Genomic DNA, 18,978 nt, shown 5'->3' with positions numbered 1-18,978 from the left:
TATCTTAGATGAAGATGTTAATATAGCACATTCTGATATTGATGCTCCCTATAACAGTTGTGAATGGCAACCAATCAAGAATTAAATGTGAACCGAAAGATTCTTTCTTAACTTCGTGAAGCTATTTATTTTTATCACTTTTATAGAGTACAAGTTAAATTTAAAAAAAGTGGGATGTCTGTAATTTAAAATGTTTGAGTCCTGATTTACGTTGACAGGTTTTTAACTTTCAGCGTGTTTGATTACAGAAACCTCCTTTTACCAAAGTTTGTCTTATGTTCAGATTGCTAGGCCAGCAGATTGGTGCAAGTCCTGATGCCCCATACATGGATCCCTGCTTGCCTGTCGGAGCTACAACCAGTGTTCAGAAAAACAGCCAAACTTTGCATTTGCGTGGGAACGGAGACTGGAATGCATGCCGGGAACGGATAGAACCCCTCCTGCTAAAGAGCAATGACAGCCATCGCCATCTGAATGGATTTTACCAGTCTCCAATTGACTTCACTAACAGCGAGTTCTATGGATTTTCTGAGTTTTTCTACTGTACTGAGGATGTTCTGCGTATGGGAGGGCACTACAACAGTTACAGGTTTTCTAAGGCTGCCCAGGTACAGACAGGCATGCACATTCACATGTTTGTTGGATCTTATTACATGTTAATGTTGAACATGTTCCCTGAGCATCATTCTTCCTTATTTGTTTTAGGATTACTGTAGCACAACATGGTCTGCTTTAAGTGAACGGTTCAAGAATGGACTGTATTCCTCCCACGCCGATGAACACCGTGTAAAGTAAGGAAGGACATTCTCTTGCATATAACTACAAGGTGGACAATGGGGCATGGTGGAGGTAGAATCTCTGGGCAGATGATATGCATGTTGGTTAAACACAACGGCCATAGAAACCAAGCTAGAGCTGCAAATACTGGTTATCTTCCAGAAGATGTCTCTTGAATATAGTTTATGCAATTGTGGGCTTGTTTTAATGACTTGCATGTTTAAATTTAGCATGTGCATGCGTTAATGCTTTCTTCCCCTGCCGTGTGCTTTTCCCTTTCTTTCACACCAATTTGTAAATCTTTTTTACTGTTCAGTATCCCAATAGAAGGCTCACAGATGTGAGTGAAATGGTTGTACCTGTTAACAGGAGTGGGGCACGGCATGTGCCACCTGATGTTCCCCCAATAAATGTGCCATGTCTACATGACAACCTGCATTCTGTGAGGAACCTGAAGGTGTCCTCCCTTCTTTTCCCACTGGATCCTCCTTTCGGTTGGCCAGAGAAGGTCCATTGCTTTTGGATCCTGATTCTGGGGGAGGATATGTGAGGGAGGATCACCTGGGTTGAGGGGACGTCCTTAGGTGAGACATGTTATTCCCCTTCCCCTTTCCCTTTTCAAAATGAACCCTCTATCCCTCAAGCATTTGTAGGCTACTGTCAGTCTTTTTCACTTTCTTCCCTCCAAAATGTCCCACTGAAACATCACCTTAATGCTGGGACGAAGAGGAGACAACAGAGTTGTGCACACTATTCAAACCTCCCCAAACACCACTCGGGTACTGAGACGAGGAAGAGGGCTATGGAAGATTTCAGTTGGAAACGCCATGCATGTCCAGCTATTAGGTTTCACCATGGTCAGTCAATTGAATTCAATGACTCGCACCTGCGGTCATTTAACAATCTCCGGGTCTTTAAAAATGCTGGCTGCCCAGCACAGAGAAAGACCGCCTGGAGAGAAAGAAGCGGGCTGGAGAGTTCCCAGCAGGCTGGAGAGGAACAGACTGGAGAGGAGCTGTGCCGAGTAGGAGTGAGGGAGACGCTGAGGCCAAGGCTGGTCGTGAGAGGGTCTAGAAATCGTGCTGCCCTCCATGTCAGGTGCACACAGCATGATCTGTGGGGTGCTAAAGCCTTCCAGTCGCCGCAGGACTCCAAGAGAGCGAGTGGTGCTCTCTGTAGCTGCCACCAGGGGAAGAGCAGAGCTATTCGCTGCAGGACTCCGGGAGAGCTAGCGCTGCTGGCTGTGGCTACCACGAGAGAGGAGCAGAGTGAATTTAAGCAGAGAAACCCAAGGGAGCTGCCGTATACAACCGGTGAGTGAAACCAAGGGAAACACTTGTACCGGGGCAACTCGGTAACTGGAAACAAACACGTTTGAATGCTAAACAAAGTTGTTATAAGCACTTTGGAAGGCCAAAACAAGTGCTTTTTAATGCAGAACCAGCTGAGAGTTGTTATAAGCACTTTTGAAAGTTGAAAACAAGTAATTTTGAATACCGAACAAACGAAGACATTTTTAGCACTTTTGAATGTCGCACAGAACAGAAGCAAGTTATAAGCACTTGTGAATGAAGTGGAAGCAAGGTTGTGCAAATAGCGGATACCACTGGATGAATTGTGTGAGACGTAACTGGTGGCAAAGCCACAAGAATACCAAGAAGGGTATGCAATGAGTTATTAAGTATTGGCCAAAGCTATAGGAGGCCAAAGAACTAAAAAGTTAAGCGGAAAACTGTTGGCAAGAACCGGAAGAATATAGAAAGTGTAACAAAGTGCATAGGGGTATCAGTTGTGTGACCTGCAATGGGTGGACTGCGTGGTCCGACAACTGCGCCTAGACAGAGTGCCGTTTTTTCGAAAGAGCGAATGAAAAGTAAACATACAGAAGCCTATATTTTGCAAAAATTGCTTAAGTGGTTTACAAAGGAAGAAACCCAGCAATTTATGTGAACTGGTGAAAAGCATTGATGACAAAAGATAGGGGAAGTGTCGCCAGGAACTGGTATTTTGAAAAGCTGGAAGATTTGAACTCTTGGGGAAGGGAATCACGAGACTTTGAACTGTTTTGAACTTGGGGAAGGTAAAGCCGAATACAAGCCGAAAGCTGGAAGAAGCTTGGAACATTACTTTGAACACTATTCATTTTGCTGCTGACATCCCTACACATTGTATACAGTTAGATGTGAGGGCAAGTATAGGTTTTTGACACACAGACCTTTCATTCCGACTTCCTGACACAGACTATCCTTAGTTTTCTTTAGGTAGCTAAATCCCACCTTGGCATAGGGCAGGTTAGGCCTTACTCCATCCTGACTTTTAAGCTAATAAAGTATTTTGAGAACCAATCTTAAACCTGTTGTCTGTGTGCAAGATGCCTTCACACTTCCCCCAACTAAAGTAGGGCTAGGTTGAATGCCCCAAAAATGGACTAACTTCAAGGTGATTGTCATTCCTGCTCACAAAATGTATAATGGCCTTGTACACATCCCTACTGGCAATCCCTCAGAACAACACACACACCTTTTTCAACACATATCAGTTATTAATCAGGTGTAAAAGTATCCATGAATGAGAATGCAAGCTCACAAATTCAGTAAGATTTCAAGAGCTCATGATAAATTAATTTGTAAAGAGCAATAACATGCTGACCCACTATGCTTCTCAGCTAAAAGCAACATGCACAGACATCTGTGGAGTATATTCTGCCTCCAGAGACAGCCCTTGTATAACTGGGCACCCTGAGCAACCATTTCCTGAGTAACACTTGGGTTTAGAACCCACCTATGGGGTGATTGCTTTTGAAGTAGCAATGCCGAACCACGCAATCGTCTATGACCTTAGGGAAACTGATCCCCTCCCCCCCCCTTACAAAGAAAGATGTCTCTGCCTGTCACTGAAATAAGTCCTTGGCCCCTTATGGTTTCCCTTAAAGTGTCCCAGATGGGGGTGTTTGTACACACTATAATTGGTGCTGCAAAGTCTTGGGTCACTATGTTTATTGAACACAACAAAAAATTCAGGGGATTGGATCTGATTGAGCCCACTGGACAGGTTCAGATGTAAATACAAAGCTGTATTCCTTTAGGCCAGTGTTGTCCAACTCCAGGCCATGAGGGCCAGAAACATGTCGGATTTTCAGGATACCCCTTGTTAATATTCATGAGATAAATTTGCATTCAATGATTCTAAATGTATGCAATATCTTCTCATGAATATTATTGATGGATATCCTGAAAACCCATTGGGATTACAGGCCTGGATTTGGACAACCCTGCTTTATGCCTTTGCCCCAGTCTTTGCCCTGCACTTTTCTAGTCATGTTGGTCCACCTGGCCTTCTTGGGTACCAGGCACTACCACCACCACATGTGCCTTGGGCCTCCTTGATGGAGGCCACAGTATCAGACTTGTTAATTGTTGCACCCTTGGATTAACAGGATCCTCTTCTCTACCCCTCCACCCCCATTTCGATGGTGTGGGCATGACTGCTGCTTTTCTGGTCAAGCCTCACACTTTCCCCTAATCTTCTCCCCCACAGTATGAAGAGGCTTAGTTTTGAGGCTTTGGGAATCTACTTTCTTCACCTGTTACTTTTCGAATGGATTGTGTCCTCCAACGCATTCCACATCTTTGAGTTCTTTGACATGTAATGTCCACAGCTGTGCACTTCGGAAACTTTTTCGCAGGGGGCGTCCTGCATCGATGGTGGAGGGTCCATGTCCCTCGAACGCCTCTGTCGAGGACGAGATCACAGGATGTTATAAATAGGACGCACGGCACCCGTAGCCTCAGTTCTGTTTTTTCCGTGAACGTGTTAACTTCATGAGACTCAGCGCGCCTCATGTGTTTTCTTCGTAGAAGATGTCTTTCTCTTCGACCCCTCCGACTCCGCGGTCTGGCTTTGACCTGCCGGGACTGCAAGTCGAAGATGTCGCTCACCGACCCCCACTGCATTTGTTTGTGGTGCCTGGGCAAGTCGCACGACACCGACGTCTGCTCGAAATGCCAAATGCTGACTGCCAAGGCCTTGCAGAAGGGGAAGCTCCACGTAGGTGGGGCTCTAAGCCTGTTAAGTCCCGGACTTCCAAGTCCAACCGGGTTTCCACGGATGACTCAAGGGGTGACTCTGTGCGTCGGAAGGATTCCCAGGGATCTCGGTCCCAGAGTGGTTCACGCCACTCGTCGTCCTCGTCCCGGCACTCAAGGAAGTGCTGTCACCGGTCGCCTTCCCCGTCCCCCTCGGAGGATGGTGCCTCGAGGAAGGTTTCACGCCCTAAGAAGGAATGGGCGGCGTTTAAGGAATCCATGATGGAGATTTTTCAATCGCAGGACATGGGTCCGGTCGCGCCTTCTGACGAAGCCGGCCATGATCGGTCTTGTTCCGTGGCTCGCACGCCTTCGGGCTTGGGTTCGCAACGCGACACTCACCAGGAGCCGTCGAGATCCTGTATGGACAAGGAATCAAAAGGTCACAAGAGACGTGTCTCTAGGTCTCGGTCCTCATCCCCAGCTAGACGGCAGCAACCTATTGAGGGCTCGGGCCGACATCGACTCGGTAGGCGCTGTGTCTGTCCGATTCGGACATCAACGCTTTGCCGTCGTATCAGCCCATGGTGCTGTCGGCACCTGTGTCGACGTTGCCGCCGAAGCCTTTGGCGATCCCGTCAACGAGGTTGTCTACGCTCTCGACGGTGAAGCCTTCTGCGCTATTAGCGCCTTCGGGAATTTTTTCTTGAAATTTGCCATTGGAGTTCCCGGATATCGTGGATCCTCCAAGGAAGGCTACGTCTAAGTCGGTGAGGCTGGTATTGGCCTCCAGGCCCTCTTCTGTCCCCAGACCTGGGTTTCAACCCTCTCTGGATATTTTTGAAGAGGAGGAAAGGTCTGAGGTTGATGAACCTGGTGACCTTGATGATGCTCCAATTTTTTCTGGTGACAGTCAGTTGGAGGAGTTGAGGCAGACCCTCCATGATGCAAGTGGGCTGGACACTTCCCCAGAAGTGGAGTTTGGTAGACCTGAGCCTGGGGCTCATGCGGAGTCTTCTTATAAGAGACCTGTGGCGCAAGTCTCAGAGTATCTGGGCTGGTCTAGTCCTCCTGAAGACTTTGTGCAGGATGATTTAACCAAGAAATACCGCCCTTCCGTTAGCGACCCCAGCTATTTATCTACTCACCCCACTCCCGAGAGTTTGGTGGTCCAGGCGGCTACGGCCACTTCGAGGCAGGCGGCGTACCCTACCATCCCTCCGGATAGGGACGACAAGCACTTCAACGGTTGGGCCCGGAAGGTATTTTCTGCTGGGAGCATGGCCATGAAATCGGCCAACTCCACGTGTGCCTTGGCAAGGTTTTCACACACTCTGTGGAATTGTTTCTTTGGGTGCTGAGCATATTCCCGAGGGGGGAAGAAAGGGATTGGGTTCCTTGCTCTCGTGCAGGACGGCAAGGATGCCATTTGTGAATCCCTTCAGTCAGGTTTGGATACGGCTGACAGTGTTAGCCGATCCATGGCTGCAAGCACTGTTATACGCAGATTTGCATGGTTGCGGAAGTCTGTTTTTGCTCCGGATGTGCAGGCCCGTCTTCTCAACATACCCTTTGATGGCGCCCATTTGTTTGGCAGCAAGGCTAACTAGAGCCTTGAGACATTGCAGACTTCAAAAGCTGCAGCAAAATCTTTAAGCACTGCATTGCGTCAACCTCTGCCTTTTCGTCCTAGGGGAAAGCAGTGGAGGGGAGGTTCCTTTCGTTACTACTCCTCCTTTGGTAGAACGAGAGGGGCCACCAGACAAAGGGGCCAGCGAAAGAGTAAACGCGGTGGTCGGGGAAATCGTGGTGGCAAAGCCGCTCAGGCAGCTGCCTCTTTGCCTTCAGGCACTGACGCAGCCGCTTCCAAACAATCGTGAGGCCATGTCCCATGGTTCGTCGGTTGGGGGCAGACTGTCTCAGCATCTCGAAGAATGGCGTGCCATTACTTCAGATACGTGGGTTCCGTATCCCATTGGCCACGGCTACTGCCTTCCTTCCTTCAGCGGCCTCACGACAATCCACCGGGGAAACTCTCTTTGAAGCTTCCGGTTCTGCTCCTTGCGCAGGAAATTTTGAGCCTGCTGGAGAAAGGCACTATAGAACTGGTGCTTGTAGCGGAGAGGAACAAGTGATGGCATTCCCCTTATTTTTTGATCCCAAAGAAATACGTGGGATTGGGACCCATCATGGACTTGCGTTTGTTGAACAAACTTCTCGGGAAGGACACGTTCTAGATGGTTACTCTTTCTCAAGTCCTCCAGGCCATTCAACTTCAGGATTGGTTGGTGTCTCTGGACCTCAAGGATACTTACTTTCATGTGCCGATTCATCCCGCGCACAGGAAGTACCTGAGGTTTGCGGCTGGCGACTCGCACTTTCAGTTTCGGGTCCTGCCATTCGGATTGACCGCCGCCCGGGGGTCTTCGCCAAGCTAATTGGGGTGGTGGCAGCGTACCTCAGGCGAGGGGGGATTCACGTCTACCCCTACCTGGACGACTGGCTGATCCGTGCCCACTCTCCCGAGCTGGCGTAGGATCATCTCGGTGTCACCTGCCGCACCCTCCACAGGCTGGGCTTCTCCATGAATTTCAAAAAGTCGCATCTGACACCTTCCCAACAGCTCCAGTACATCAGGGCTGTTCTAGACACGTCCTTGGGGGAAGTGTTCGCCTCCCAAGGTAAGTGCTCATCACATTGTGCAGATGGTGGACAAGTTTCAACATGCCCAGAGTCTCCCGGCTTAAGGTTGCTCGGCCTCATGGCATCCTGCATTTTTCTGGTTCCAGAGACCCGGCTGCAGATGAGATCCCTGCTGTGGGCTCTCAAGATGCAGTGGTCACAGTTCTCCGGCAAGATGTCGGAACCCCGTTCAGATTCCACTCTGTCTCGCAGGATCTTCTCTGGTGGGCCAACGAAGGGAACCTGATGAGGGGGGAACAGTTTTGGCAACCGTGGCCGGAGGTGACGGTAGTGACACATGCTTCCCTCACAGGATGGGGCGCTCATGTCAACGACTTGACCACCAGCTGTCGTTGGTCTCCGTCGGAGTCCAGACTCCACATCAATTTGTTAGAGCTGCGGGCCATCTGGCTAGCCATGAAGGCGTTTCTGCCGTCTGTACGGGGGAAGAGTGTCATGATCATGACGGACAACACAGTGGCCATGCATTACCTCAACAAAAAGGATGTCGGGTTCTCCAGCCAGGGGGCAAGAATCTCAACCTTCACGCTTGGTATCTGAAAGGTTGAGGTATAAGGATTGGGTGGCCTGCAACAAAATCCCTGCACTGTTGGCGTAAATTCTGCGACTGGTGCAGAGATCACAATGTTGAGCCTTTTTAGTGCTCCATTCCTATGGTTTTGTCTTGCTTACTTTCTTTGGTCCACAGGGGCCTTTAAGTAGATACCATTAAAGGTTACCTTGTGGCGCTGTCTACCTTTTTAAGCGCTCGTCTGAAGAATGTTCTTATTTTAAGATTCCTTTGATTTCTCAGTTTCTTAAAGGACTGACTAACGTATTCCCACCATCCCCTTTCCAGGTGCCGGTTTGGGATTTAAATTTTGTTTTGAAATTTCTCATGGGTGCTCCGTTTGAACCTTTGCACTCTTGTCCTTTGAGATTACTGTCCTTCAAGACTGTGTTCTTGGTTGTGGTTACTTCTGCTCGCAGAGTGAGTGAATTGCAGGCACTTTCATCTAAGCCACCCTTTACTGTGTTTCACAAGGACAGGATTGTACTGGGAGTACGTCCCTCCTTTCTACCTAAGGTAGTTTCTGAATACCATTTGAGTCAAAAGGTGGTTCTTCCATCTTTTTACCCTCCTCCTCATCCTGGTAAGGAAGAGGAGCGACTCCATCGGTTGGATCCTAGGAGAGCTGTGAGCTTTTACATTTCTAGGATGTCCAGGGTCAGAGTGGACAATCAACTCTTTGTAGGATATGCTGGACACCAATTGGGCCAGGCTGTTACCAAACAGACCTTGTCCAGGTGGATTATCCTCACCATTACAGAATGCTATCGATTGGCGTGTAAGGACCCTCCTGATGGGTTGAGAGCTCATTACACTAGGGGCGTGGCTACTTCCACCGCCCTCCAGTGGGGTGTTCCTATTAGGAATATTTGTGATGCAGCTACATGGGCTTCCAACCACACCTTTGTAAAACCTTATTCCCTGGATACAATCCATGGTCAGGATATGGCCTTTGGGAAACGGTTCTTTATTCCGCAATCTGATTGGGTACTCTAAATTATTTTCCCACCCCCATTTACTGGTACTGTTTTGGGAGTCTGTCAAAGATGTGGAATGCGTTGGTGGACACAATCCATTTGAAGAACAAGTTACTTACCAACTGGTAACGTTCTTTCGACTGGATGCTCCTCCAACGCATTCCACATTGCCCTCCCAGCCTGCCCCTCAGGAGCATTTCCTATACGATTGCAGCTTCTGTTTTCCACAAGGCTAAGTGCAGTCCAGCAGGCATCTGACTGGTGCCACACATTCTGGGGGACAAAAAGCGAGGGAGCACCAGTAACCTCTTCATTGGGGAAGCCTGAGACCTGGGACTTGTTTATTCTGTTACCTGGAACTAGTTTACTCACTTCAATCTCCAGTTACCATTGCCTCAGACACCAACAGCCTAAATTCCTCTGTCATCATGAGGTCCTTTGATTGCTTGTGTCATGTATCACTTCTCGATCTCCTGGCAATAAACCCATCTTTGTTAAATGACTACTGGACACCACACACTCCCTATGGTGAATCGTACTCCAGCACAATTCATATAGGCTGTCCAAAAATAAACACCGGCGGGCTGTCAGTCATCCATGTCTCAGATGTTCGGTGAAGGTTAACCACTTGCCATCCCGACCACAATTCACCTTTCTTTCAAGTACTTTAACAACAATAACCGACTGTGGAATGCCCAAATTAACCTATGGGTTACCAATTGTTTTTCTTCTGTGTGCTTCTCTTTCTTTATACATGTAAAAAATGTGGCACTTTGTTTTTAGGGTGCACAAACAAGGGAGGTCCTGGCTGTGTCCCTCTACCAGCCTATATCCCAGGTTAGAGTCTCAACCAGAGTCTTTAGCTCACCATCCTTTCACAGAAGAGAAATGTCCACTACATATCAGTCTTTGTCCTGCCAAATGGCAGTCCAGCACCGAAATGCCAGGCAATTCTCTTCTGAACAAGAGTACCAACAGCAACCCCAGACACGTGTTTCGACCTGGTAGGGCCTCACCTCTGGCATTTCAGTGCTAGACTGCCCAATGACAGGACAAAGACAGATATGTTATAGATATTTCTCCTCTGTGAAAGAGATAGGGAGCTAAAGAATCTGGGTAAGACTCTTGAAACTGGGACTAATGGCTGGTAGAGGGACTCCCAGGACCCCCTTTGTTTTCGCACTTTGTTTTTAGGGTACCATTATGAACTTGGGTGGCCTCAGGGTTTTCTTTCACACAACCCTGTGGAGTGGTTACTGTTTGCAGTTGTGAGGATTTGTGTGTTCCTGTTTACCTCTGCTCTGGTAGTTTCATATTTTTCGATGGAATTGATCTTATTTCTTTTGTAAGTGTGTTTCACTCCCATTTGCTTTTTATATTGCTGTATTGTTTTAATTTTGTTCCTTAAGAATGGTTGTCAAATACAAGCCTTTTCCTTGCATTTTTGATACCAGAATCTATTTGTTTTATTTCCAGATACCAGTGTTTTAAATCTGCCTGGATGTACCAAGTACTCCATGATGGGTTTCACTTCCCCTACGATTACACTAACCTGCAAACTGCCCAATTGGTGTATGACCGAGAAGTTCAGTGGACATTAGGAGCCATCCTCTTCAAAACTCGCTTTCTTCCACTCAGGTACAACAAGCCTTGCATCTCCAGAACCTGTTTCTGATGAATTACATGTAGCCTAGAGTTAGTTTTAAAGTAAACTGCAATCCTTCATTATCTTGCCTCCAATAAGGGACCATATTTAGGGCTTGGCAATCATTGGTGCTAAAATGTAACTTGCCTTCTGCAGTATCTTTAGATGTGTGAGTACTTTGTAATTCAGGGTTTTATTTAAACCATTGGTCCTCTAGTCAAAGCATTACATAACTGTGAATCAACGTACAATAGTAGGTTTATAGTGATAATTTCGATAGTAAAAGCATCTACATACCAAAGTTTCGACAACAAAGTATCGGGAAAAAAAGTGTTGAATGTATTTTTTTCTTATTTTATTTTAATGGGGGGGCCCAACCCCCCGTTTTTTTTCCCCCTCGAAAAATTGGTGTGTAGAAGCTTTTTATTCACAAGAATGACCGGACACCGCAATGGTGCACAAAGGCTGTAATGTTCAAGTCTTGGCAGCACTGTGGAGGTGGGAAAATTATGTGAAAAGAAAATATTTGAATCCAAGAAAAATCTTTATTTTGAAGGAAGTGAAAGCGGTTGCTGTTATTTAGTTGATATTGGCACTGGCAATTCTGCACATGCTTTTGTCCTTGTTTATTAATCTTTTGTTTCAGTTTGTAATTTAATTCTTCCTAAATTTCATTGTCCTGTGTTACAGATTTAATCTTATATCGCTTTTATGTTTAATTTGTGCCTATTTCTAGGGACATTCACCAAGAGAATCTGCGTCCTGCCCACATGAGCCTATTCCGCTTCAGCTTTGTCTACAACCACTATCTCTTTTTTGCCTGCATTCTGGTAGTTCTGCTATCCATAGTACTGTATACCCTGCGACTGCGTCGGATTCACAGGAGACAGACACGGGCTGCAGAACTGAACCTGCTGTTGATGGAAGAGGCAGTGTCAAATGAACCTGAGCAAGGGCACTTGAAGTAAACGGTCTGCAAGGTTTAATAGGATCTCGTCATTCCACTAATATGTCAGTTGTTCCCTGAAATATGTCTCCCCAGTTTCTTGTTCCAGATGAAATGTTAGGAATTGGAATATGCCGAGTGATCTTTTGGGAGAAGATGACTTTCCTTCAGATGACCAAAAGAAATGCACAAAAGAGGGATTGACTATTTTCCCAAAAGTCTAAGAAGATTGCTTACATTTGTGGTGGTCTACGATGTGAAAACAGTTGACCTATGGAACCATTTCAGAGTAAAAGTCCTTTGCCCGTCTTGCAGTTTATGAAGACCTCTTCTGGCCAAAATTTTCTATGAACACTATCAATTTCCTTTATAAAGAAACGAGTCGAGAACATTTGGAGTCCTTTTCTGAGAATGTAATGGACACCTGCAGTGTCTTCTTGCAGGGTGCCCTCACTAGTTGGAGGCTCCCAGATAGGACGAGGGCCTGGGTACATCTCTGGGTTATGGAGATCTTAAGGCCCCTGTGCTACATTTTACAAGTGGCCCCCCACATTTAGTATTACTAGATGGCAAAAACATTATTCCCAAAAATGATTTTGGCAGGTTTTGGTCATTTGTAATAATCCTAAAAAAGTAGTGTTTTTCTTCTGTCAATTCAAATCGAATGCTCATCCTATTCCTTGTACCAGTCCGTACTTATGTAGCAGAACCCATGTCCGTAAGATAGAAACCATAGTTGTCCTTTGCCAATATCGGAGTATGATGATTAGCAGCCTTACTTGGCATTCAGGGTTGTTCCGGTCAAGAGGTGGCTATGAAGGCTCCTTTGTTTCTTGCCTTATGCATGCTGTGTTTTTTGTTAGTAAATTAAATAGTAATGTTTTACATTTTTCAAAGGTCCTTTGCTCCAGTTTGTGATCTTCTTTCTGTGCTAACTAGAGTTGGACAGAAATACCACTCGTACATTGGAGCAGAATGAGGGCACAATCTGCCCCAAAGGCTGTTCAGCGTGACATGGAACTTGGCACAGTCTATCCCTATCCGCTCTGATTTCGGGGAATAGCTAACACTGCAGCCAGTCGGTGAACAATGGTTTCAGTCCATCAGAGAGCCAGACGTTGCTGCTCTCCTTGGTTGGCTGGAATGCAGGGTATGTTAATGTTAATGTTAATTTATATCTAGGTGCTGAGACCTCAGTGTCAATTGATCTCCATAACAGGTCGTATACAAAGTCTACATGACTCATGTCTGTGGCTGGATGAATCTTGTTCAACCATGGTTGGACAGTGTTAGTATGTTGAACCGCTGGCTGTATGTGTTTAGACTTCCACACATGGTCTCACGTAAGTTAAGGACTTGTATGAGAAAGCGCTGGGACTCTGCAGTGAAGCTCACTTGTTAAATATTCAGCTCTTTACTTCAAATGGGTTGGAATGACACTGCCCTTTAGGTGGTAGCAGAAAATGTGCTATTAATACATGTATTAAGGTCAAACCTGCAATCCTTCCAAATACCTTAGTCTGTATTGTGTATGAGCCCAATGAGTGCCTCACACCAATGTTTTCCACCCACCAGTTTAAAGCTCACCTGGATTGATGCCACTAACTGTCATGACCAAGTGAGAAGCTGATTATTTATGGTTTATTTGGTCGTTTTGTTTCCCTCCTTTTTGTCAATGCACACAATTCTGTGCCTCCCCTCTGCTGATAGTCAATGGCAAAATAAATGACTTGAGTGCAGTTTGGAAGGATCATATATCTTGTAATACCACATACGGCCTGCGCCTACTGCCACATGTGCATTCAGGATTAAGAACTGGTTTCAGTATCCAGTTCAGAATGGTCATCTGGTACTGCAATCAAGGCTGTTTCTTATTGGTCTGTCTCTTTGGGTCTCATGCTGCCAGACTTTCCAAGCTGCTGGACTGCTCAACCACAGCAGGACAACCTATCCTCTCTAGACATTGTTCTGAGGTCACTGGTGTCCATGATCGTCTTTGGTCTGCATACCTAAAGCACACTAGGGTTTGACAGTCCATGTCTGCATTTGTTGATATAACTCTAGAGGCCTATTGATGTATTGGGTGAAATCAGATTACAGAGTGAGTCGACATACTGGATACCAAAATGAAGGGCTGTGCATCCCTTTACCAGTGATTCTTTTCAGCACCTCATCCTCTGCCACTGAGATGTGGGAGAACCCACCAGAGCCATATTGCATCTTCTTGATCCTCCCCAGTATTAAAGAAGTAGTATAAATCACCAACAGACTGCACTGCATGTCTCTACAGACCGTGCCACAGGGAAACAAGAGACCGAACACTTGTGGCATACTGCAGCTTCTTGCCACCTGTTTTTGGGACAAGGACATGTTACCCGAGCTGTCCAACAGTCTCCCCATCCTGTAGCACTGGGTGGTGGCTCCTCGGATACCTGCACCCACAATGATGGATAGAAGCGCTGCCTTTAGTCCCTATATCTTTGGTGAGGTCAGTCTCTTCTAAACCCTGGACTACACTACTCCGCTTTACCACAGCAACTGTGCAAATCAACCTTCCCACTCTTTTCACCCACAATGGTGTGATTTATATTATTATTGTTTTTATTGAGAGTGGGCCTAGCTTTGAGAAGCAACTGAGCGCTTTACAGAGGTATACAACAATACAGATATATAATGGAGCGCTTTACAGTGATAACGGAACAGATATACCGTGGGGGTAGGATACAGTGATGCACAGAGGAGGGGGGTACAGCTGTGGCGGGGAGGTGAGGGGCGACTAATTGTTAGTTTCTGGTTTGCAATTATGCTTAACAATATGTTGCACCGCAGCAACCAAACGCTTAAAGGGCCTTCTCACATTTTGAAGTTGAGCAGAATTAATGTAATGGTTTCTCTACGCAGCTCAGCAGTGTAAGTCAGAGTTTTACCGTTGTGTGCACAATAGCTGTGATTGGTCCTTTGGATTGTATTTGTGGTTCTCCCTTCCCTGTGAGTGAACGTGGGAGTCCCAGCTGCTTTTCGCATTGCAAGCACAGTCTGTGCTATGTAGTCCTGGTGCTGTAACTCCTCAGTCTTTGCTTGATGAACCTTTTGAGACATTGCTGCAGTTAGCTCTACTTGGAACCACAATATCAGATAGTCTGGGTAGAAGGTTGAACGCTTTTGGATCTGGATAAATGCCTGTGTGGCAGAATGAGGGGCAGACTCACTAGTCTTCCTTATCCATATCTGTAATGGCCGTGCACGACATAACCCAATACTAGATAACTTAGTAGCTTAGGAGACATGGTGGTAATCCTCCTGTATACTACTTCCATGTAGTTCTTCAGACGGCGGACATCTATGATCCCCAGAGCCCCTCTGTGTTCCACGGGTTGGTTACGCAATGTATTTTTGTCACAGAGGGTAATTCACAGTAATCTCTTTACTTTATCCATACTGTCATTGTGACTGTTAGCCAATCAAGTTTTTCATGGTTTAACTTCCCACAATTTGGAAATGGAGCAAGCTATACAGTGTTGTAACTCATAGAATCTTGCCGAAGTTGTATTTACTTACAATGCGCCCTGAGGCAGCCAAAATGGGAGACCTTGTGCTATAAAAGAGCACTTTGTTTCATCACACTACAATGACCCAAACTCCTTTGACCCATTAAACATATCCTACTGGTGGGTAGTAGTTGAGGACTGAGGTGTAAAGCACTCGAAAGACGCCTGGCACAGTGAGGGTTCTTACTCCTACATCTCGTCCCCTTTCCTCCATGCTGTTGGGAGTCTGTTCCACAGGAATGGGACCTGAACCTTTTGCACTGCAAGAAAACAACTTCCCCTATAAATTTGTTGCACACAAGGGTTTGCCTGGGCATGCTCACCCACGTTCACTCCTCCCATACACCCCGCCTGCTAGTCCTTTTTACTGCTGAAAAGGCTTGAACACTATACGCACAGTTACACATTTTTTTTTTTTTTTTGGTTGCTTCGGCTACCCCTCAAGATTATTTTCTTTCCAAATCTATGCACGGTCTAATTTTGAGCTTCACAGCCATACCTTTGTTGTTTTCAGGTGATAAAGGATTTATCTCCTGCGTCAGGAAGTTCTCACTATCAGACACACACACACCCTCCATATGAGGTGTTTAGGCTCCGACCACGCCTGGAACTCTTACGCATCGTGATCGTTTCTTGCCTACCTCACCCTTTTTTTTTTTTTTAACTTTTATTTATCCAACGTGGTACACTCCATCAACATAGCATTCCATACAATTCAGTAATTTAATTAACAAGTATCCAAACACAGTAAAAACATGTAAAGTCTACACAGCCGGTTCATTTCCAGGTCTAGCCGGGCTGCTACCAGCCGACCCCATTTCCCATTTCACACAAGTATACTCTGAACGGAGCCCAAATGTCTTTTGGTTTGCTAGATCTCGGGAGTAATATTACGTACTGTTCCTCACATTCATTGATATATGACAATTCTTTGAGAAAGTGATTGATGTGTGGCGCATGTGTACTCTTCCATTTCTGTAATATACATTTTTTAGCCACTATGCATGCCACATTAAATAGTCTTCTGGTCACTTCTGAGATCTTCCCAATGTCCCCAAATAGATATTTCTGGGGTGTTCGGTCAGCTGGGACTTGTGTAATTTCTGCTAGGATGGACGCTACTTCTCCCCAGAACCTGTGTATGGGTGGGCAGCTCCATTACATGTGGAATGAGTCAGAATGGTCGCTCCCGCATTTCTGGCAGCTGTCCGATCCATCTCGTGTATATTTAGCTATCTTCTCAGGTGTGTAGTGCAATTTATTTAATACCTTAAATTGGATCAGGCGGAGGCCTGCGTTAATAGATACCCTTTTGGTTAGATCACAATATCTTTCCCACGCCTTGTCCGATATGGTGGTTCCCAGATCAGCTTCCCAGGAAGTTTTAATCTTGTTTGTCGTTGGCATGGTTGCCTGTACCACTGCATAGAGCCCAGAGTACCGACTCCCGCCTGTGTGGACAAAGCCGCGAAGCATGGGTGTGGGGGAGGCTCGTCAGAGAACAGAGGCCATCTGGCCTTGAAGGCCATTCGCATCCTATGATACTGTAGTATTTTCAACTGATCCCTCCCCATCCCAACCTTAAATTCCTCTAACGTTATGAATTTGCCATTGGGGTAGATATCTTTAATTTTGAATTCCCCCTCTGGGTCCCAGGTTTTTCCTGACATCAGGGTCATAAGATGGTGCTATGCCGGAGAAGTTCCAGAAAGGTGCTTCCGAGTAAGAGGGAGTCTCTAGTTGGAGCCTGCGGTAGAGTCTAGACCAAGCATGTACTGTTGTGCTGACTGGATCGAATGGGCAGTCGTCTTTATGCTTAACTTTAAAGATTATGGAGCGTAGGTCGGTTGGGCGTGCCGAGTGTTTCTCAATACATATGTGAGGCGAAGTGTTCAGCTCATCATACCAGAATCTACCAAACTGAGCTTGCGCTGCCAGGTAGTATAGCTCAAAGTCTGGGGCTGCTATGCCCCCTTTGTTGTATGGCTCCACCATTTTTTCCCACTTCATTCTGGCCGCTCCCCCACCCCATACAAACTTTACCGCTAAGGATCGGAGGCCTCGAAAAACTCTGCACCCGGCCATATCGATATGTTATTGAATATATATATATAGTAGTTTCGGCAGAATTACCATTTTCAGTATAGCCACTTGACCAATAAGTGCGATAGGGAGTTTTGTCCATAGGCGAAGTTTAGTGGATTTGATACTCAATAGGTGTTCATGATTGTCAGCGTACAGGGAGGCTCTTTCTCCGGAAACGATAATGCCCAAATATCTTATTTTAGTGGGAGACCACTGCAGGCCATGTGTGTTATTCTGGCATCGCGTGGCGGGGGTCAGGGGAAAGATCTCAGATTTGGATCTATTGGTTTTATAGCTTGAGTATTCGGCAAACTCATGAATGGTTTCGATCGCTGGACCCAGATGTATATCCGGATATACAGCAGTGTATCATCCACATATAAGGATATTGATTGGGTGAGGCCTGCCATCGTTATGCCCCTCTGTCCCTGATGTTCCCTGATGGCTGCTGCGACTGGTTCCATTGTAAGAGCAAATAGTATGGGGAAAAAGGACATCCCTGTTGCGTGCCCCTACCCAACCCAAACCAGTCGGACAGTGTGTGATTAGTCAGCACTCTGGCTCCAGGGTCTGAGTATAACAAACCGACACATTTCAGAAAGTATGGGCCAATCCCAAATTTCTCAAGCACTTTAAACAAATACAACCATGATACTGAATCAAACGCTTTTTCAGCGTCGAGCGATAACGCTACCGCCTGGGCTTCGGGTTTTATCTGGGCCATGACTCCAAACAGTCTCCTAAGGTTTAGAGCCGCCGATCTGGTGGTAATAAAGCCACACTGATCTGGATGTACTAATATGGGCATATGCGGTAGGAGTCTTGTGGCCAGGATTTTAGCAAAGATTTTGGCGTCACAATTTATCAGGGACAAGGGTCGGTATGAGGACATCTTGTTGGGTGGTCGCCTAGGTTTCAATAGCACTGTTATTATGGCCTCTCTCATTGAAGGTGGCAGGGTTCCCAGCTCTATAGTTTCCTCCCAAACCAACAACAGCACCGGGGTCAGTTCCTAGTTTAGTTCCTTATACAATTCTGCTCCTAATCCATCCGAGCCCGGTGCCCTGCCGTTGGCTAATGATTTGATCGCCTCTGCGACCTTGTCAGTGGTCAGGGGCTGGTCGAGCACGAGTTTGTATTCTACGGGCAGTGTTGGGAGAGTGATATTGTCGAGGTACTTTTGTACGTCCTCGTGGATTTCGAATCCTGGTTGGAATAGAGGTCTGAATAAAACCAGGTAAATTCTTTGTTTATCCCTTCTTCACTAGTGGCCACTGTACCGTCTCCGGTTATAATGCTTGAGATCGGCGTGTGCTGTCTTCTGGCTTTTAATAGGTTAGCTAAGTACGGCCTACTCTATTCCCCTCTCCATATCTGCGCGCTCTATGCGGGGTGGACACGTAGAGCAGTTCCCTAGTTGCTAGTTTATTGAATTCCAATAGGCTACAGTTGATGTCAGAGAGGGTTTGGCTATCATGTGTATCTGTGTATCGCGCTTCCAGGTTACCCAGGTGTTTTTCCATCTCCGCCAGCTCAACCCTGACTGCCTTTAGCATACCCGTGGACTTAGAAATCAGTATTCCTCTCACCCAGACCTTGAAGGTTTCCCAAAAGGTGGAATTCCTATCCACTGAACCCCTGTTGATGTCAAAGAAGTGTTCCATCTCTATATGCGGTGCCTCGGCTACAGCTGGGTCCTTGAGAATGTCTGGAGGCATCCTC

The 18,978-nt window shown here is 46.4% G+C and overlaps 1 protein-coding gene across 2 annotated transcripts in view; it reads left to right on the top strand.

The window, feature by feature from the left end:
• Nucleotides 1-12,523, top strand: part of ENTPD7 (ectonucleoside triphosphate diphosphohydrolase 7) — a 482,207-nt gene extending 469,684 nt beyond the window's left edge. For both annotated transcript variants that reach the window (XM_069611530.1, XM_069611531.1), the window contains exons 10-13: nucleotides 284-608; nucleotides 706-791; nucleotides 10,509-10,670; nucleotides 11,414-12,523. In XM_069611530.1, the coding sequence (XP_069467631.1) occupies nucleotides 284-608; nucleotides 706-791; nucleotides 10,509-10,670; nucleotides 11,414-11,645 (805 nt within the window). In that variant the 3' untranslated portion in view covers nucleotides 11,646-12,523. The remainder of the gene's footprint in view (nucleotides 1-283; nucleotides 609-705; nucleotides 792-10,508; nucleotides 10,671-11,413) is intronic.
• The last annotated feature ends 6,455 nt before the right edge of the window (nucleotides 12,524-18,978 follow it).

Source organism: Ambystoma mexicanum, chromosome 8 (genome assembly GCF_040938575.1).
Source record: "Ambystoma mexicanum isolate Mex_15411 chromosome 8, UKY_AmexF1_1, whole genome shotgun sequence".
NCBI classification, from domain to species: domain Eukaryota; kingdom Metazoa; phylum Chordata; class Amphibia; order Caudata; family Ambystomatidae; genus Ambystoma; species Ambystoma mexicanum.
Note: the sequence above shows the minus strand (reverse complement) of the source record. Positions and strands in the feature narration are given on the sequence as shown.